Source organism: Ovis aries, chromosome 25 (assembly GCF_016772045.2).
Source record: "Ovis aries strain OAR_USU_Benz2616 breed Rambouillet chromosome 25, ARS-UI_Ramb_v3.0, whole genome shotgun sequence".
NCBI lineage: Eukaryota > Metazoa > Chordata > Mammalia > Artiodactyla > Bovidae > Ovis > Ovis aries.
In genome coordinates this window covers 12916370-12936977 of record NC_056078.1, presented here as the reverse complement: position 1 = coordinate 12936977, position 20608 = coordinate 12916370, and the positions used below count along the sequence as shown (strand labels likewise).

At 55.6% G+C, this 20608-nt stretch overlaps 1 protein-coding gene across 17 annotated transcripts in view; it reads left to right on the top strand.

The window, feature by feature from the left end:
- RASGEF1A (RasGEF domain family member 1A) overlaps window positions 1-15515 on the top strand; it is a 176690-nt gene extending 161175 nt beyond the window's left edge. For all 17 annotated transcript variants that reach the window (XM_060406415.1, XM_060406417.1, XM_060406418.1 and 14 more), the window contains 12 exons: window positions 4782-4982; window positions 7265-7387; window positions 9300-9437; window positions 9769-9990; window positions 10540-10614; window positions 10930-11022; window positions 11455-11557; window positions 11642-11721; window positions 12411-12602; window positions 12930-13053; window positions 13457-13529; window positions 13764-15515. In XM_060406415.1, coding sequence (XP_060262398.1) covers window positions 4788-4982; window positions 7265-7387; window positions 9300-9437; window positions 9769-9990; window positions 10540-10614; window positions 10930-11022; window positions 11455-11557; window positions 11642-11721; window positions 12411-12602; window positions 12930-13053; window positions 13457-13529; window positions 13764-13788 — 1443 coding nt within the window. In that variant the 5' untranslated portion in view covers window positions 4782-4787 and the 3' untranslated portion in view covers window positions 13789-15515. The remainder of the gene's footprint in view (window positions 1-4781; window positions 4983-7264; window positions 7388-9299; window positions 9438-9768; window positions 9991-10539; window positions 10615-10929; window positions 11023-11454; window positions 11558-11641; window positions 11722-12410; window positions 12603-12929; window positions 13054-13456; window positions 13530-13763) is intronic.
- Window positions 15516-20608: the final 5093 nt, after the last annotated feature.

Genomic DNA, 20608 nt, shown 5'->3' with positions numbered 1-20608 from the left:
AATGCAAATGGTGTGTTTAATGTTGTCCCAGAGGTCTCTGAGACTGTCCTCAGTTCTTTTCCTTCCTTTTTCTTTTATTATGTCCCATGGAAGTTATTTCACCACTCTTGACTTCCAGCTAACTTACTCATTCTTCTGCTTCAGCTATTCTGCCATTGATTCTTTTTATGTATTTTTCGTTTCAGTTATTGTGTTGTGTATCTGGTTTTGTTTTTGTTTAAGTCTTCTCTTTGTCAAGCATTTCTTGTATTTTCTCAGTCTGTGCTTGCATTCTTTTTTTGTTGTTGAGATTTTGCATCATTTTTACTGTCATTTCTCTGAATTCTCTTCCAGGTAGTTTGCCTGTTTCCTCTTCATTTAGTTGTCCGTGTGGCGTTTTCTGTCCTGCTCCTTCATCTGCACCATATTTCTTTGTCACCTCATTTTGTCTTTCTTTCTGTTTGTGGTCCCCCTTCTGCAGGCTGCAAGATGGTAGTTCCTCTTGCTTCTAGTGTCTGCCCCCTGGTGGACGAGCTTAGTACTGGGGCTTGTGCCGGTTTCCTGATGGGAGCCTGGTGCCTTCCCTCTTGGAGCTGGGTCTTGTCCCTCTGATAGGCAGGACTGTTTCAAGTGGTATGTTTTGAGGTGGCTGTGAGCTCAGTATGACCTCAGGCAGCAGGTGGCGCTGTGCTCCTGTCTTGCTGGTGGTTTGGCCTGAGGCGTTCCAGTGCTGGAGCCTGCAGGCTGTTGGCAAGGTCAGGTCAGCTGACCTCTGCCTCCCCAGGAGAGTGTCCAAGATCCCTAACTATGTCTTGCCCAGCTTCTTGTGGAGGTACTGCTTTGGTCTTGGTGTACACAAGACCTTGTATGTGGCCTCCGAGAGTGGAGTCTGTTTCCCCCAGCCCCATGGAGCTCTTGCACTCAAGCCCTGCTGGCCTTTAGGGCTGAATGCTCTGGGGGCGGGGGGCGGGGGGGGGGGTGTCTTCCCAGTGCCAGACCCTCAGACTGTCTTGGTGGGATGTGTTTAGGAAGGATCATCCCTATGTGGGTTTAATATTTTTTGGTGCAGGGGCTCTTTTTAGTTTGGATGTCTGCCGCCGCTTTCCTCGTGTATGCTGGCCGTGACCTGCTTGATGAGGCATGTGACTGATGTGGAGACCAGCCCCTGCCCTGGGTGTTGAGCAGGGCCTCCCCTTGCTGTTAGGGTTAGCGTGGGAGGTGGGGTCTCCTCCCCAGCTGTGGCTGTAGAAGCCCCCTGATCTGTTGCTGATCTGTTTCTTAGCTGTGTTTCTGATCTTTTGTGTGCAGCAGGGAGGGTTGGAACACGCCCACTGGAAGAGAAGTCGCTCAGTATCGGTTTTCTGGAGCAGTTCATCCATGAGCACGCTCTGTTGTGCCCCCTCTCACCCGTGATGTGAGCTCTCGCGTTACACCGTAGTTGGTACTCCTCTTTTGCACATGTGCGTGCTTAGTCGCTTCAGTCGTGTCCGACTCTTTGCAACCCCACAGTCTGTAGCCTGCCAGGCTCCTCTGTCCACGGGATTCTCCAGGCAAGAATACTGGAGTGGGTCACCATGTCCTTCTCCAGGGGATCTTCCCTACCCAGGGATGGAACCCAAGTGTCTTAATGTCTCCCACATTGGCAGGCGGATTCTTTACCACTAGCCCCACCTGGGAAGCCTGTTTTGCCTTTATAAAAAGTGCTGATTTCAAAACTCAGCTTCTTTGCACTAAAAAAGAAAAGGTATTTAAAAGATGACAAGATAGATGTGCCATTTAGAAACGTTATCAGGTAGCTGACAAATGTGTAGAATGGAAAGCAAGTCCCCTCCCTCCTCTGCTCCCTTGCAGTAATCTCTGTGATGAGCATGGCCAGGGGTGGCTGGATGTCCTCTGTGCATTTATGCACGTGTCACGGTCACATCTGCTGATGTCATTTAATGACTGATACGGGGTCTTGTGCACCTGGTGAGTCCAGTGGTGGGGTCACCACTGTGAGAGGGGTCACCACCCCAAGCTGGAGGGATGGGCCTCACCCGGCTGCTCGTTCCCATGACCTCCTGGGCTGTGCGTACGCAGGTGCTGGGGCACAGTCTCTGGGGGAACAGAGACCCTCACACAGGAGGGGAGCCTTGGGGTAGGAGCAGCGTGATGAGTCCAGGACACGTGGACGGGGGCCCCACCCCTGGGTAGGTGACTCCACCCTGAGTGTCTGCCCCTCATCTGTCAAGGGAGACAGTGAGTGCTGAGGCTCCCAGGGAGTGGTGGGCTGGTGCCCAGAGTAGAACTTGCCCCGTGGCCTCCTGCTGGACTCGTCCATCCCCTTATGGGTGGCAGAGCTAGGGGGGGTGAGTCCCCAGGCTGGCTTCCCACTGGCTCCTGACCTCCTAGCCCCGGGGCAGGTGTCCCTGCAGGTGGCCTTGCCCTGTGGGGGATCGGGTGGGGACTGTGCAAGTTAGCAGGGGTATCAGCGTGCCCCATACGTAGCACCTCCTGATCAGAGCAGCCTACTCCCTCCGCAGGTGAGGGGCCAGGGGCTCCGGAAACGCCATCTCTGATGGCTAAGAAGCTTGGGGTCAGGATGTCCAGCTGACCACAGTCACCAGGCTCAGGTCACCTTTTGAACCCAGAACTGTGTGATCGTGGGAAAGTCACCCCACAGCGATGGCCCCTCAACTGAAGCTCTGGGGTCCAGGTCCCCTCCGGAGCTAGTGACAGCAGCAGAGCAGCCACCAGGGCGTCCACTGTTTCCTCCCCGAAATGATTCCTGAGTGTGGCTGCGGGCCGGGCTCCAGCCAGACAGGAAGACGTTGAGGTGGGTGATCAGGCATTTCTTGCCTTGTGGGTCAGCAGTCCAGGGGTTAACCCAGGGGAGCTTCCTAGAGGTGGTGGCACCTAGGCTGAACTTGGAAATCCTAGGGTTCCCTCAGTTGAGTTCCTTCTTGTGGAGCCTCTGATTCATTATCTGAAAGATGAAGAGTTTGTCCGAGTCAGTGATTCTTTGACTTGAGCGGTAAAGAAGACCCAACCCAAATTTCTGACCCAGTGGGGCCTGGGAATGTTCATTGTAACATGGGTTGTGGGGAGTGTTCTGTGAGTCTGAACCCGTGGAGCAGGGGCGGCATGGAGCCTAGGGGACAGACATTGCAGTCCTGGCCTTGGCCCCGGGGACTTCCCTTGAGCACTTGCCCTCATCTCAAAGGATGTTCTGAGAGTTCTAAGGGGACCTCCAGGCGTTTGGCAGGGAAGCCAGTGTCATTTGACCCAGGGCCCCTTTCACCCTGGTGTGAGGCTCGGCTTATGTGCTGTGGGGCGGGAGCAGGCTCTGCTGGTAAAGCTCTTGGAAGGGTCCTTTGTGGCAGTAAAGTAATCGTGGCTGCTGTTGGCTCTGCACGGTGGGGAAGCTGAGGCTGGAAGGGCTCCAGGGCTGGCCCTGGCCCCAGTGAGAGAGCAGACCAGGTCCGGTTGAAGGCAGCATCCCTGGCAGGTTGGCCCTGGGGGCTCTTTCTGCTTCCTAGGGCTTGGAGAGGTCAGTGTGGCTGCCTGGGGAGCTGGGCGTGGGGTGGTAGCCCCTGTCTGCTGGTGACCTGAGAGGGTGAGACCTGGCTACATTCCCCGCAGAGGCAGGAAGGGCCAGCTCTTCCACCCCTACTTCAGTCTCCCTGTCCTGCCTGGGGGGACTAGCCCAGCGGGTGGGGTAGGCCCCCCTCCACCCGTCCAGGGAGTAGGAAGGAAAGTGTACCCACGGGTGCTGGTTCCCGAGCCTCGGGCTGGCAGATGTGTACCCGCTGACATCGCGGAATCGGCTGCCTGGGCAGAGAGGAAACTGAGGCACAGAGGGCTACAGAGTGTCCCAGGCCTCAGGAGAGCCTCCAGCAGAGCCTGGCTGCCGTGAGAGGGGTTACCCTCAACCGTCACACTGAACCCCAGACTGCTGCCCAACACCTGCATCTAACAGGCATTTCAGATCCAGCGAGTCCAAAGCAAGTTCTAGGTCTTTCCCCCGACCCCACCCTCAGAGACCTCCCCCATGCCGGTCAGTGGCTCAGGTCAAAGACCATCCATCCCAGTGTCCAGAGCCGACCCTGCCGCACTCCTCTGTCACCTGACCTGAGCCATCTCTTCCAGGGTCTTGTGATGGCAAAGCGCAGACCAGTTGGTTTTCAGATCTCTCCCTCACTGGTCTCCACACGGTGGCCACAGTGATGCTCCCCCCGAGTTAGGTCACTCCTGTGCCCGGAGCACCCACGCCTCCTGGGTCACTCACTGGCTGCACCCTGGGCCACCAGTGTATACAGTCAGGCTGGTCACTCCCCAGACTACTCTCCTGCTGATCCCCTCCCGCGTCCTGGCCTCAGGACCTCAGCACCGGGTGTGCCTTGTACCTGGAACATCCCTCTTTTATGCCGGAAGCCGCGCAGCTCATGCTCAGCCTGCCTCAGGGCCACCTCCCTGCGGCTGCCGTGGCCCCCCTGCCACACTTGGTGTTCCCCTGGTGCTGTTTTTACTTCTTCCCCATGGTTTGGCTTTCCTGCTGGGACGGAACCCCAGGAGGCAGAGTGCTGTGTGTCCAGGTGGCTGGAATGAGGCCTGGTATGCACAGAGCAGATGCGGAGGAAATGTTAATCAGACATCTTGATCAGTGGCTTCAGGGCCACTGAGGAGCCTGTCCTCTGCCTGCGCTGACATCTGATGACCCCCTCCCGGCCCTGCTGGGGCTCAGGCCCTCCCTGCGGCTGGCCGGGAAGGAGGGCTGGGCGGAGGAGTCTTTGATGTCTGACCGTCCCATTCCTTCCTCCCAGGAAACTATGCCCCAGACGTCTGTGGTCTTCTCCAGCATCCTCGGGCCCAGCTGTAGTGGACAGGGGCAGCCCGGCATGGGGGAGCGAGGCGGTGGGGCCGGCGGCTCTGGGGACCTCATCTTCCAAGATGGACGTCTCATCTCGGGGTCCCTGGAGGCCCTGATGGAGCACCTGGTCCCCACAGTGGACTATTACCCTGACGTGAGTGCCTGGTGACCAACGGGGACGGCCGGGGAGGGAGGCCGGGCTGGGGAGGGGGGCCGGGTCAGAGTGGATGGAGCCCTGCCCTCCCCTCCCCTGCTCTCCTGCCCCGCCCATCTCTGCCCCTGCTGCCCCCAGGCGAGTAGAAGGTGGCCCTGAGGGAGAAGAGGAGGCTCAGGGGCAGGCCAGTGCTGCAGGGTTCTGGGGAGGGTCCACCCAGCGTGGGGCCTATCTCTGAGCTGGGAAGCTGACTTTGTACCCGAGCCACCATGCTTCAGAATGACTTCCACTCTGGCCGCCTACAGACCCCGGGGCACCTGCCCATGCAGGCAGGGCAGCCCCAGGCCTCCCCGTCACTCCAGATGACGTTGGCACGTTCTTGGAAGCATGAGAGTGTCCCCTGTCGTGTGTGGCTTCCCTTCTGCTGCTGGTAGTGACCACTCATGGCGGAGTGGGCTTGCTCCTGGCTCCCTCTCCAGCGCCCCTCCATCCTAGGGGCCGCGTCACACATGGGGCTGCGAGGGAGGGTGGGGAGCAGCCACCCCCTCTGCCCTCCAGCTGGGCTTCCCGGCTTCCTGGCCCACCCTCACCTGCCAGGCCGCCTCCCTCCCTCCCGGGCTTCTATCCACACCTCTGTCTATCCATCCATCCACCCCATCCATCCTCTCGCCCGGCTGGGGCCGCTGTTGGGGGTGCAGGCATGGCAGCCGAGGTTCTGGGCGGCAGAGCTGGGAAGACGGGACCCCAGGCCCTGAAGATGCCCAGAGCAGGGCTGCAGCCCCCAGGGGTGGGGACCTCCAAGCCGCATGCTGGTCTGTGCCATAGTGGCCTTGTGTCCACGTAGGGGGAGGCTCCCCTCTCAGCCTGTCCCAGAGGAGCCTCTTCAGCCAGCTCCTCCTGTGTTGTCCCTAAAATACTGTGCCCCAGGGTCCCAGCCTGAGTCCCAGGGGAGAGCAAAGGGCAGGTGGTGGCAGAATGGGGTCTCTCCGGTGAGCACCTGGGCTCCCTGACTTCTCCTCACGCCCCTGCCCTCTCCTCACGCCCCTGCCCTGCAGACCCCTCGGAGACGCCAGCTCCTGCTCTGGGCGCTCCTCTGCCCTGGGCTAAGAGCTCCCAGATGTGGCCGCCGGGCGGCTTTCTTCACGTTCAAACCCTTCTGCTTCGAAGGGGTCCTTGAGGGTCTCACGCTGACCAGCTGGGACCCTAGTGTCTGCGTGCTGCACAGCCTGGGGACAGGAAGTGGGCAGTTTGGAGTTGTCGGGGGTGGAGGTGGTGGGGGAAGGGGGGGGTTGCTGGTAGAGGATCCCCTGCTACTCCAGGGAAACCGCCTCTCCCCATGGCCTCTGAAGGCTGTGTGGGGACCATGAGGGCCTGAGGGTGGAGCCTGGTTCCAGGAGCTGCACACCCAGCACACACGGCCCGGCTGGCATTAGGCTGGAGCAAGGGAGACCTGCTTCTTTGGGCCTAGAGTTGGGGCGGAGGCTCCCGGGCCCCTCAGCCTGCAGCAACCAGGTGAGGGTGGATTACTGTCTGACTAGAGTCCCCGGGAGAGCCCCAAGCAGCCTCCTCACCCCCAAGTCCGCCCTGTCTGCAGGCAGGGGCCTGGCAGAGTCCACATCAGACAAAAGCTTCTGAGAGCTCTGGGTCCTGCCGCCTCTCAGACCGCGAGCACCCCTCAGCCTGCACCACAGCCCGGTGACAAGGACGCATGGGCGTGGGACCGGGGGTCCTGGTGTGGCAGGTGGGGGTGAGCCCCGCAGCTGACTGGTGACCGCGGCTTGCAGCAGTTTCTGATGTGGGATCCTGGGGCCAAGGAGAGCCTGCCCTACCCCACAGACAAGACCCCCACAGACCCCCCACCACCCAGGCCCTGCCTCACTGGCCACGGAGCATCCCTTGGCGCCTGACCCAGGGAGCACTGCGGCCTGGGCAGCAGCCCCACCCAGGTCCGGAGGGTCCCCCCAACATGCACATTCGGATTTAGCTCCCAGCGTGGGGTTGGGCAGTGGGTAGGGAAGGCTCCCAGCAGAGTAAGAGCACTGGGAGCTGAGCTCATCAGGGGAGGTGGTGGAGAGCCGCTGCCAAGTGGGGTTTTGTCTGTGCCGTGCCTGGTGGGCAGGACTGGGGAGCAGTGAGGACGAGGAAGGGCATTCAAGGTGAGCTGAGCTATGCAGCTGTGCTGGGTCTGGGGGGCGGCTGGGCCATGGGGCAGGGTCAGCCGCGCCACCCCTGGGGACCACACTGGGCCTGACTCCCTCGTCACTCTCTCCATCTGTCTTCAGAGGACGTACATCTTCACGTTTCTCCTGAGCTCCCGGGTCTTCATTCCCCCTCATGACCTGCTGGCCCGCGTGGGGCAGCTCTGCGTGGAGCAGAGGCAGCAGCTGGAGGCTGGGTCCGAGAAGGTAAAGCGAGCTCCTGACTGTGCCCATCTCACTCACGCTTGGGCAAGAAGCTGGCTCAGGATGGGGCCTGGCTGAGCCGGCCAGGGGCCCTTCCTGTTGGGGGCAGGTCTGCCTGTCTGGCCTCCTGGCATCGCTGGAGCTGGGCTTCCTAGGGGTCTGCAGGGGCGCACGTGGAGTACACTCCCAGGGTGCTGGAGGGACTGCTGCTGGCGGGTGCCCGCACCCCTCCCGGTGGAGGACCACAGTGAACGGCTCTCCTGCTCCAGGCCAGGACCCCAGAGGAAGAGTCCGGCTCAGCTTGTGGAGAAGGCCGGCTCACCTCCTGAGTCACCGCCCCCTCTAAGGAGAGTAGGCGTGGCACCTGCAGGCTGGAGTTTGCAGTGGCGCAGATAGGGGTGTCTGTCACAGTCACGTCTCCTGACCGAGTCAGGCTCTGGGTGGTCAGGATGGTTACGAAATCACAGCTTATCCCTGAGGCCCTGGGGCAGGGGCTGGCAGGCAGACTGGCAAAAAGCCGGCAAGGCCTGTTCCCAATGACCTGTCCGTCCACCTGGCCGGGCCTCCTGCCACCGGAGGTTTGCAGCGAAGGCTCTTCCGAGTGTCCCCTCGGGGGTCTGTCTTGGTGTTGCTGGGCTGGGAGCGGGACGGGCAGAGACTGCAGTGTGGGGACCAGGAAGGGTTCCTGAAGGCATGGGTGGAAAACAGCCAGAACAGAGTGAGTGGGAGATGGAATCTGAGGTTGAGGGTCAGCAAGGGGTCAGCAGAGGCCTGAGAGGAGCCTGGGGCGAGTCTGCCAGCCTTGTCTGGGGTGACATGCAGGGCGGGGCCTCTGAGGAGGGAACGCAGGCCTCCTGTTCTGCTGAGTGTGGGTGCAGCAGGCACCTGGGGGTTGTCAGCAGGGCCTCCTGAGGTGCCGTGACTGCCATGACCTAACCAGGGCCTGGGCAGGGGGCGAGGGTGGAATCAGTGGGCTAAATAAGGCAGGCATGGGTGGCCGGGGGCAGGCAGGTGTGGGGGTGGGCAGTGGGGTCATGAGGGGGCCAGGCCCCGAGGGCAGGCAGGGCCAGGATGGTCCAGGTAGGCACAGGGGGCGAGTCAGGGGCAGGCAGGAGCCAAGGTGGGCCCAGGAAGGGTTTGGTGAACCTGAGCGGGGCCGGGCACCGAGCATCCTGTACCCTCTTCTTGAGCTGTGTATGCGTGTGGACCTGGGGAGAGGACGCCTGGGGTGTCTGCAGTCCTTCCTGGCACTTGCCAACCTGCTTTTCACGGAGAGAAGGCAGTTTCCTGCTTAACATTCATAAGTTTGCTTGCTTTTCATCATTTTTTTAAAATACTTTTGTTTCGGCTGTGCTGGATCTTCATTGCTGAGGGTTTTTTCCTAGGTACGGCGAGTGGGGGCTACTCTCTAGTTGTAGAGGCGGGCTTCTCATTGTGGCGGCTTCTCCCATGTGGAGCGTGGGTTCTAGGGTGTGCGGGCTCAACAGCTGTGGCTCCCAGGCCCTGGAGAGCAGGCCCAGGAGTAGTGGTGCATGGGCGTAGCTGCTCTGTGGCGTGTGGGATCTTCCTGCATCAGGGATCGAACCTGTGTCTTCTCCACTGGTAGGCCAGTTCTTTACCACTGAGCCATCAGGGAGGCCCTTCATCGTGTTTTTTATGGGTAACTTCTAATTACAGCAAATGAGACTAGTTTTCTATGTCATGGTGGTCTTTTGAAAATGAATTTAAGTGAACAAGAGAGCTGGCGTCAGGGGAATGGAAAGTGAAGCAGGGAAAGACAGAACCGCAGGTGGACGAAGGCAGCGGGGGTCTGTCCCTACCCGGTAGCCCTCAGCCCAGTGTCGGGGCAGGGGACGCAGGTCCTGTGAGGATGGGTGGGGGGGCCACAGACCTCACTGTACCTGCCCTGACCCAGGCCAAGCTGAAGTCCTTCTCAGCCAAGATCGTGCAGCTGCTTAAGGAGTGGACGGAGGCCTTCCCCTTTGACTTCCAGGACGAGAAGGCCATGGCTGAGTTGAAGGCCATCACCCATCGGGTCACCCAGTGTGATGAGGTGAGGTCCCTCAGATCCTGGCAGGGGGGCCTTGTCTGGGGAGCTCTCTACATGGTCCCCTTGGCAGTCACTCTCCTGAAGAGGGCTGCCGGGCGGCCCTATTTGCTTCTCACCCCCATGAGGGCAGCTCAGCTGGCCAGCAACACACAGGCCTGCCCTCGGCATCCTCTGCACATGAACACCCTGTGGCTAGAGTGGGAATGGTCCCAGGCCCCCTCCTCCTGCCATGTGGGTGGGTGCCTAGTGAGAGGTAGGTCCCCGGAGATGAGCTGGGTACCTCCAGGAGGTCCCTCCAGCCCACGACAGCACCTTCTCCACCCCCGCCCCTCAGGAGAACGGCACTGTGAAGAAGGCCATCGCCCAGATGACGCAGAGCCTGCTGCTGTCCCTGGCTGCCCGGAGCCAGCTTCAGGAGCTGCGGGAGAAGCTCCGCTCACCGGCCATGGACAAAGGGCCCGTCCTCAAGGCCAAGCCTCCCGCTGCTCAGAAGGACATCCTGGGCGTGTGCTGCGACCCCCTGGTGCTGGCCCAGCAGCTGACACATATCGAGCTGGTTAGTGTGGTGGACACCCTTCTAGTGCAGGGCTGGGGGGCATTCAGGTGCTCATCCTCTCACCAGCCCCCACAGGGTGTGGCAGGGTCTCCCCTGCTGGTCAGACTGGGGTGTTGGGGGAAGCCCGCATGGCAGCTTTGACCACTGCCTCTGGCAGGCGTGTGCCCACTTGAGCAGCTGGTTCCCCAGATCATGGCAGCCCCATGTTCATGGCAGGGGCTTCCAGGGGCAGAGCTCCTCCCACTGGCTCTGGTCCCCTAGTCCTGCCTGTGCCCTGGGCTGGGCAGGCACCCTGCCTGTAGCAGCCGTGACCCTGAGGCTTCTGCACACAGTCCTGTCCCCCTGCTCCCAGGGGGGCCTTCCCGACCCCTGGGGTACTTCTGGGGGCCCTGTCCGCTGGGCGCTCTGAGGAAGGGCCATGGCTGTGGTGCCCACCCAGGCAGGGAGGTCCTGACTGCTGCTCTGGACACACTCTGTGCCCTGAGGGTGGGGCTGGCCTGAGGAGGGCAGATGGTCACCCTTCCTGTGCTGTCTCCCTGTTGCCCCCAGGAGAGAGTCAGCAGCATCCACCCCGAGGACCTGATGCAGATTGTCAGCCACACGGACTCCCGGGACAAGCACAGGGTGAGGGCTGAGGGCGCTCTGGAGGTGGGGCTCACAACTGACGCGCGTGGGTCTGGTCCCCTGGCACCTGCTCCAGGGGTGGACGACGGCCATGCAGGGTGATGTATGCTGGGCGGGGGGCTGTGTTCCCAGAGGCCTCCAAGCTGATCCGTGCAGGGCTTGGAGGGATCCCCTGGGGGCCTGTCCAGCAGCGCCCCCCCCTCCCCTCCCTGCTTTCAGAGTCTCCTCTCCCAGCTCCTTGGTTCTCGGGGTGGGGTGAAGCAGCACCCACGGGCAGGGTCCTTGGGCTCCCTCTGACCTGCCATGTCCCTGCAGTGCCGAGGGGACATGACCAAGACCTACAGCCTGGAGGCCTATGACAACTGGTTCAACTGCCTCAGCATGCTGGTGGCCACCGAGGTGTGCCGGGTGAGTGCTGCACGGCAGCCCCAGTGGGGCGCAGTCTCCTCCTGACCCCACGGTGTCCCCTGCGGCTCTGCCTCCCCTTCCCCGCAGAGGATGAAACTTTGTAAGTGGAGTCAGGAAACTTTTATTGCCAAGGCCTTGGAAGTACCACACCCCCGCCCCCGCCCCAAAGCGATGACTTAAATTACAACAGTGACCCACTGTGGAAGCACCCTGTTGTGCCTAGCATGGTCCCCTCTGCCTGCCCTCCCGCCCCTTGGCCCAGCAGCAAACCACCACGGCCTCATCTCCTGCCTCTGCAGCCTGGGCATGTCCCCTCAACCCGGTCCCACAGCCTCTGTGGGCACAGGCAGCTCCCCATTGCCCTTCAGGGGCTGGGGCTGGAGGGGACGACCCCCAGTGGGGCCCAAGCTGAGTGGTCTGGCCGCCCTCCAGGTAGTGAAGAAGAAGCACCGGACCCGCATGCTGGAGTTCTTCATTGACGTGGCCCGAGAGTGCTTCAACATCGGCAACTTCAACTCCATGATGGCCATCATCTGTGAGTGTGCGGCCCCCGGGGTCCCCCTCTAGTGCTGCGGGGCCCACCTCCCCTGGCCCTCACCCTGCCTGTCACTCCCTGCAGCTGGCATGAACCTCAGTCCTGTGGCGAGGCTGAAGAAAACGTGGTCCAAGGTCAAGACGGCAAAGTTCGACGTCTTAGAGGTAGATGTCAGCCTCAGGAGGGGGCTCCCATCGTGCTTCAGCCCCTGTGAGGACGTGCTGCCCAGAGTGCCGTCCGGTGTCGGGCGTGTCAGCAGGCCTGGCCGCGCTGCCCCCGGGAGGCGGGCGGCCCACGCATCCTCGGCTTCGGGACTTCAGTCAGAACCGGCACTGCCTAAAGCAGAATTCTGGGGAGAGATTAGTAGGGGTTTGGCAAAGGCAGGCCGATAACCTCAGGCTGGGCAAGGCTGACCAAGCGGACTGGCCTGTTCCCGAGGTCCTGGCTTGTCTGAGTGGCCCAGGGGCTGGCCAGTGAGTGTGCAGCCTTGACCAGATGTACCTGATCACAGAATCCAGTTTCATAAAGAGTTTGTGGAGCTGGTCAGGTTTGGGGCTGTCGGCCTCTGCGAAAGGGCAGAGGGAGGTTTTGAAGGAGGTTAAGACGCATACTCAGGAGGGAAGGAAGAGGTGTGAGCGAGCTGCTGAGACTTCTCTCCAGCTCTTCCTCTGATGCTCGGACCCTAAACCAAAGGCCTGGCTTGGTGCACAGCCCAGTGCTCTCTGCGCCTCCCCCACTGTGCTCACTCTGGAAACGACGGGCCGCCCAGAGCTGGTTCCTGCAGAGGGTGTCCTGAGCAGGTCTGAGGGCTATGGGGGTGCAGTGCCCACCACATCCTCCCGTCTGCCCACAGCACCACATGGACCCGTCCAGCAATTTCTGCAACTACCGGACAGCCCTGCAGGGGGCCACGCAGAGGTCCCAGACGGCCAACAGCAGCCGGGAGAAGATCGTCATCCCCGTGTTCAACCTTTTCGTCAAGGACATCTACTTCCTGCACAAAATCCACACCAACCACCTGCCCAACGGACACATTAACTTCAAGGTTAGCTCAGCCCTGTGCCCTGTCCCTACCCAGGGAGGGTCATGGCTGCTAAGTGACCTCCGGGTGTGCAGTGGCCCTAGCTCTGGGTGGGTGAACTGGTTACACAGCTCGGTGACACAAGGACCCCGGAGAGTGAGGTCAGGGTGTGTTCTGGTTGGTGGTGCTGTGCTGTGTGTGGGCCCTTCTGGGGTCTGAGCTGGCTCTGTAGGGCTGCTGCCCTGTCTCGCTGGGACCAAGAGGGCGAGCAGCAGGCTGAAAGCAGAGCCTACGTCCCCTTCCCTAACCAAGGTTTTCAAGCTTACAGTGACAAATCTTCTGACCCTTCAGAAATTTTGGGAGATCTCCAGGCAGATCCATGAGTTCATGACATGGACACAGGTGGAGTGTCCCTTCGAGAAGGATAAGAAGATTCAGAGTTACCTGCTGACGGCTCCCATCTACAGCGAAGAAGGTGAGTGCCCCCCGCCCAGGTACACACTGTAAAAGTCACTCTGACATGGGGTGGTTATTCCCATGCTACACAGGGGAAGCTCAGCTCTCGGGAGAGTGCATGAGGGTGGGATGCGAGTAGATGGGAGATGAAGGACAAGAAGAGATAGGGCTCCGGAGAGCCAGGATGGGGCTGGGTCATCGCTGCGGAACCAGAGAAGTCTCAAGAGTCCCCAGGCAGCTGGGGGCCCCACACAGCAGACCCCTGAGGACCATCCCGGGCCAGACATCACTGCCTTCTTGGTCTGGGAGTTCCTTCCTGGGCCTCACTCCACCCTGGAAGGGAGAGTGTGAGAAGGGTATGTGTGTTGGGGGCAGACTGACCGTGTGTGGACATGGCTTCTGAGGGTCTTCTTGTCTCTCAGCTCTCTTCATCGCCTCCTTTGAAAGTGAAGGTCCAGAAAACCACATGGAAAAGGACAGCTGGAAGACCCTCAGGTAGGAGAACTCCAGGAGCAGTCTCGGGACCCCACGACCAAGCCCCATGCCCGAGTCTATCAGGAGGGAAAGCATGAGGTGAGGGAGCACCCCTGAGGACCTGGGGTTTGAGTTTCCCTGACCCTCCCTCCATGGCTGGTTCCTGGCAGCCGGACCTCCCCTAGTTGCACAGGCCTGCCCGGGGGAAGGGCCTGCGGCTGCCTGACCATTTCCCCATCCCCTGCCCACCTTTAGGACCACTCTCCTTAACAGAGCCTGAAGGCACGGATGCGGCCTGCAGACGCTGGATGAAGCACACTTATGTACTGAGTTTTAATCTTGATTGATATGGGTTGAGATGAGGAGGCCTCACTGGTTGGGGTCCATTTTGTACATAACTTTTATGAAGAAAAAAATAATTATTTCATGCATCAACCTTTGGCACTTAACAAAGTTCTTTTGTTTACTTTAAATAACAGGGCAGGGCCCTGCTTTGGGGAGGGGTGGGGAAAGAGTATCATGGGAGATGGTGTCCATGATAACATCTTATTCTAATGAAATGTAGATTTTTATTTTCTACTTTTGATTATTAACATCTTACAAAAAAATATTTAAAAAAACCCAACCAAAACCAACGTGAGCCCTGCCTCCTTTCCAGCCAGATGTCGGGGTTAGTGCCTTAGAGGGTACTGGAGGCCGGTCTCGCCCGCAGCTGGGCCGCTGGAGGCGCCGGGAAAGTGCTGCCCTCAGTGCCCAGGCCTGCGAGGGTCCGGCAGGAAGGGCTCGGGTGGCCGGGGGTGGGGGTGGGGTCTCATTTGCTCATTTCTAGAAGTGCACCTTGAACATGGGCTTTCCAAAGTTTACATTTTCATTTTCCTTTATCAGGGATTTATCGGGGTCAGTGGGGAGGGAAGGGGGATACCTGGCAGCATATTTTCTGTTGGAATATGTCTGGCAAATCACTCAACTACATTTTAGGCAAAGAGAAAATCTCAAATAGCGTGAGGAGGGGACTCATGGGACTGTCAGTCTTCCAGGCTGTCGCTCTGACACGCTTAGCCGTAATGAAGTGAAAACACAGTGCAGTGAGGAAGGGGACACTGAAAGCCACCCTGAAGTCCAAGTACAAAGCGAAAAGAAGCAACTTACAAATCAGTACCCTCCTTCCCTCTGGGCTGGGGGGCACCCCTAGTGGAACTGAAACCCAAAGGTAGCCAGGCCCGTATCTGCCGGAGCCCATGCACATACGCCTGCCCGACATTCGGAGTTGCTTCCACACCAGGACTCGAGGCGTGCGCTCCATTTTCTGTCTGACTTCTGGCCGTGGGACCACGACAGCTCTGCTCCCTCCAAGGCCAGAAGCGGGCAGTCCACGCTGCCTGTCTCCCTCTTGGCGGGCTTTCATTCCACCCAAGCAGACCTCGAACTACTCACCCTCTCTCCCCCACATGGCTGGCGTCAGAGCCTCCAGCTGGGAGGCCTGGGTGAGGATGGATCTGTTTTGCCAATTCCCAGAACTCCTGGGAGAGCCTGGAGATGTGCCGCCACCGCCTCAGGGGGAGGTGGCTTTGTGATCTGCTGCTGATGCTGCCCTCAGCCCCGGGTGGAGCGAGGATATTCACACTGTATTGTCACAGTGTTTTTGCACTTTCCAGATGTTCTCGAAAGTACATACTGTATACTGATAGTACATACTGCTTTATGTATTTGAGATAAAGGTTTAAAACTTGAGAGTCTATATTTGGAATACAATGTTAGAACATTTTTTGTCCACGTGTTAAGGAGCTTCCACATCAGTGTGCACTTCACTGGGTTATCAGTTCTAGTGCCGACCTGCCACAGTGTCTACATTTGCTATTTTGTTTTTCCAATTTGATACATACCCTAACTCTGATGTTTTGGTATTTCGAGATGAACTCTGAGTATCAAGCTGTACCATAATGCAGGATGTCAGCTATTGGTGTGACTGGACGTACTTGCATCAATAAAACAACATGTTGCTCCCCTTGTCTGCCTGTTCTCTGTGTGTGGCTGTGAGGATGGTGGCTCTGATGCTGGCAGGAGGCACAGGGGTGCCTGGCCAGAAGGGAGGATGAGATGCCAGGGCCACCACGGCCTTTCAAAGATGAACAGGAACTCTCACCTCCACATTCTGACAAAGGGCTTTTCAAATAATGCAAAACAAGAAAAAATTGTACAAGAGGCAGGTTCTATCCTGCTTTCCTCAAAGACAGATCCAGGAAGGATATCACTCGCAGCCGTGAATTATGCGGTCATGTAAGTTCACAGCCTACCTTCAACGACTGCCAAGGTTCCTTTACTGCGGGGCGGACAGGAACCTTTGGTGTCCCTGGGCTCTGGGGGTCTCTCTGGGGGCTGGGGTGCGCTGGCCGACGTGCTTCTCCGTTGCGGTTCTTCTGTTTCAGTGCTAGAAGAGAGAGAGAGTTGTTGAGGGGCACACAAGAGCTTGTGGAACTGAAGGAAAAGAAGTGAGAGGCTGCCTTTGTCTGGAATGTCTCACGGCCAACGTGTCAGGTGCCCAGGCTGGACGAGGTCAGCTCCGCAGACCTGACATTGCTCCTCAGAGCCAGCCCATTAGAGAGCCCTGCCCACAGAAACCTTTCTGTGCTAGGCGGGACAGAGCCAGCTCAGCCCATTAGAGAGCGCTGCCCGCAGAAACCTGTCTGTGCTGAGGGGGATGCTGTGCTGCATCATCATCCACCAGTATAGTGGTCACCAGGTGTGCCGAGGGACTGGCACCGAAATGTGGCCAGTGCAAGAGGAACAGAACTCTGACTTATTTACATTTGAATAGCCAGTGGCCACTGTACTGGAGAGAGGCAAGGCCTGGGGGGCCTCGTCACCTGCTGCCCCTCCAAGTGCCTTGTGGAATGGACAGCATGCGATAGGGGCTCGGGTGTTTGTGGAGCAAATGAGGACCCCTGTGAGGATTCCTAAGTGAGTTTTGGATCAATGAAAACACTTTTTAGGTCTTTCCACTCAACAGCATCCTTACTTTCTTGGTACAGTTAGTCTTGGAAGTTACTACATACCTTCCCTGGAGAAGGAGCAGCACCTCACCTCGTCTGCATCTTGGAGCTTGAGCTGGGAGTGGCAGGCGAGCTGGCCTGGCAAGCCACGGCACTGTCCTTCACACATGGGGTGGTGCCCTCCAGGCAGTGTTTCTGAAGGTGTTGGTCCCCACCCAGCAGGGGCAACAATGGGAGACTCAGGTATGGATCTTCAGCAACAATGTTAAGGGAACAATGTTGTCAAGAATAAAAAAAATATCCATCAACAGATGCATAAAGAAGTTGTGGTACATATATACAATGGAATATTAGCCATAAAAAGGAACAATATTGGGGTAATTTGTAGTCAGTTATGTGGATGAACCTAGAGTTTATCATACAGAGTGAAGTAAGTCAGAAAAAGAAATACTGTATATTCACACATATATATGGAATCTAGAAAAATTCCATATTGCATTCGTGGGCAAATGTGCAAGTGTGACACAGAGAGCAGAGCTGTGGACACAGCAGGGAGAGCAGAGGGTGGGGCGACTTGAGAGAGCAGCACTGGGATGTGTACACTGCCTTGTGTTTAGCAGATAGCTAGTGGGAAGCGACTGTGTAGCAGAGGGAGAGAGCTCAGTGCTCTGCGGTGACCTAGAGGGCTGGCGTGGGGGTGGGCAGGAGGGAGGCTAAAGGACGAGGGGACACATGTATACAGATAGCCGATTCATTCTGTTGTACAGCAAAAACAATGACACAACATTATAAAGCAACTATCCAATTAGGGCTTCCCTGGTGACTCAGTGGTAAAGAATCTGCCTGCCAATGCAGGAGATGCAGGTTCAATCCCTGGTCTAGGAAGATCCCCTGGAGAAGGAATTGGCAACCCACTCCAGTACCCTTGCCTAGGAAATCCCATGGACAGAGAAGCTTGCTTCCAAGAGTCGCAAAGAGTCAGACATGACTTAGCAACTGACAACAACAAATCCTCCATTTAAAAAATGGGAGAAAAAAGAATATGAGTTAAGCACTTGCCCATTTCTGACAGCATGAAAGACTTAAATGCTTCAGTTCAGTTCAGTCGCTCAGTTGTATTTGACTCTGCAACCACACAGACCGCAGCACGCCAGGCCTGCTTGTCTATCACCAACTCCCAGAGTTTACTCAAACTCACGTCCATTGAGTTGGTGATGCCATCCAACCATCTCATCCTCCGTCGTCCCCTTCTCCTCCAACCTTCAATCTTCCTGAGCGTTAGGGTCTTTTCAAATGAGTTGGTTCTTCACATCAGGTGGCCAAAGTATTGGGAGTTTCAGCTTCAGCATCAGTCCTTCCAGTGAATATTCAGGACTGACTTCCTTTAGAATGGACTGGTTGGATCTACTGGCTGTCCAAGGGACTCTCAAGAGTCTTCTCCAACACCACAGTTCAAAAGCATCAATTCTTCTGTGCCAGCTTTCTTTATAGTCTTAACTCTCATATCCATATATGACTACTGGAAAAATCATAGCTTTGACTAGACAGACCTTTGTTGGCAAAGTAATGTATCTCTGATTTTTAATATGATGTCTAGGTTGGTTATAACTTTTCTTCCAAGGAGCAAGTGTCTTTTAATTTCATGGCTATAGTCACCATCTGCAGTGATTCTGGAGTTCAAGAAAAAAATCTGTCACTGTTTCCACTGTTTCCCCATCTATTTGCCATGAAGTGATGGGACCGGATGCCATGATCTTCGTTTTCTGAATGTTGAGTTTTAAGCCAGCTTCTTCACTCTCCTCTTACACCCTCCTCAAGAGGCTCTTTAGTTCTTCGCTTTCTGCTCTAAGGGTGGGATCATCTGCGTATCTGAGGTTATTGATATTTCTCCCTGCAATCCTGATTCCAGCTTGTGCTTCATCCAGCCCAGCATTTGTCATGATGTACTCTGCATATATGTTAAAGAAGCAGGGTGATAATATACAGCCTTGATGTACTCCTTTCCCAATCTGGAACCAGTCTGTTGTTCCATGTCCAGTTCTAACTGTTGCTTCCTGACCTGCATACAGATTTCTCAGGAGGCAGGTTAGGTGGTCTGGTATTCCCATCTCTTTCAGAATTTTCCACAGTTTATTGTGATCCACACAGTCAAAGGCTTTGGCATAGTCAATAAAGCAGAAGTAGATGTTTTTCTGGAACTCTCTTGCTTTTTTGATGATGTTAGCAATTTGATCTCTGGTTTCTCTGCCTTTTCTAACTCCAGCTTGAACATCTAGAAGTTCATGATTCACATACTGTTGAAGCCTAGCTTGGAGAATTTTGAGCATTACTTTGCTAGCGTGTGAGATGAGTGCTTAAATGCTCACCTACTGAAATTGACTGATAAACCTATGCAAAACTTTAACATCCAAGTAAAGGCAGAAAGTCATAGCTTTAATTTTCAGTCCACAAGGGTGTCAGAGAAGACAGTCCAGAGCTTGCTCAAGAAGGGTCAATAGGAGATCTTAGCCCATAAAGCTGACATATCAAAGAGCCACCCCTCAGCATAACAGTGAACTTGAAATAAAACACTCCTATTCCAATCCCACCAAGATGCTAAGGAAGACTGCCTGTTTTGAACCTCAGCACTCCATGGGAATGGGGAGAATTTACCCCTGATAATTGACAACCACAAATCAGTGAGTTTCACAAAGTTTTACAGCACAAATCACACTGGCCAAAAAAACTTTAAGCTCAGAATTTAGTTTAACATGGCCCTGAGCTGGTATTGTCCCTAAGTTACCCAGTGGAAGCAAAAGTTCTGGTCTATATTCTAGTTGGAAAAGTCTCTCCTTAGCTGTAATCTAATATACCATTAAATCCACCTACTAGATTAAAAATTTTTCATTTCTAGATGCTCTATTTGGATAAATTCTGCATAAATTACCTACTTATACAGATGCTCTTTTTTGTCCAAATATACTTGGACAAAATCCTGGATAAATAACTGGAATGTAACACAGAAAGGCAAAGGCTGTAAAATATGAAACAGACGTAACATGTTATTAGAGTTACAGAAGGAAAAAGAATGAGGCAGAGACAATGAAAATGTAATAGCTGAGAATCTTTCAGAACTGACAAAAGACAATCCAATTAGCCCAAAGATTCTCAAGCAGGATCAGAAAGAAAAAAATAAAATCTGCATACAGACATATCATAGTGATTCAGAATGGAGATAAAGAAGAGATTTTAAAGACAGCCAGAGGGAAAAAAGGTTTATTACCTTTAATGGCATATCAACTGTTAAGCTGATAGCTTATTTCACAACAGAAATAACTGAAGGCAGAAGACAGTGGAATCATAACATCAGTGTGCTGTGGAATTAAAGAAACCTCAGTTAGAGTTGGAACAGGCCAGGAGGGGGAGTTCTCATACCCAGCTACGCATCATCAATTACTTCAAACAGCAAGAAAGGCAGCAGACATCTCCATTACAGGAAGGTGCTGCCTGCTCTATCACCAACTAGGAAGAAAGAAAACTTCTCTTTTTCTTCAGTGAGTACAGAAGCCCACCAACTAGAATGAACTCCCAGCTTCCTCCAATGAACGTTTCGGTTAATACAGTTCCTCCCAATTCCCCATTTTACCATATAGAAGCAAGTTTCCTTTTCTTGTTCTCTGATTTGCCTATGGTCCACTGTAGTTCACTTATTCTGAATTGCAATGCCTCTGGCTATTCCTGAGTAAACTCACTTTTCCTGGTCAAATCCCTGAATATATTATTAGAGTTGACAGTGCTAAAAAATTTCTCAACCTAGAATTCTAAACCCTTCAAAAATATTTCTTAAATGAGATAAAGATATTTATAAACTAAAATAGAGTCTGGCATAATGCCTTCGCCAAAAGAAATTCTAAAGGATGAATCTTGACTCTACTACATGAAAATTGTTTCCATATGAATCACAGATCTAAATATGAAACACAATCAATAAAGCACTTAAAAGAAAACATGAACATTTAATCTTTACTTTGGAGTAGGCAAAGGTTTTTAAAATTGGACACTAGCCATAAAAGAAAGCGGATAAACTGGACTTTATTACTAACAACTGCTTATTAACAGGTAACATCAAGA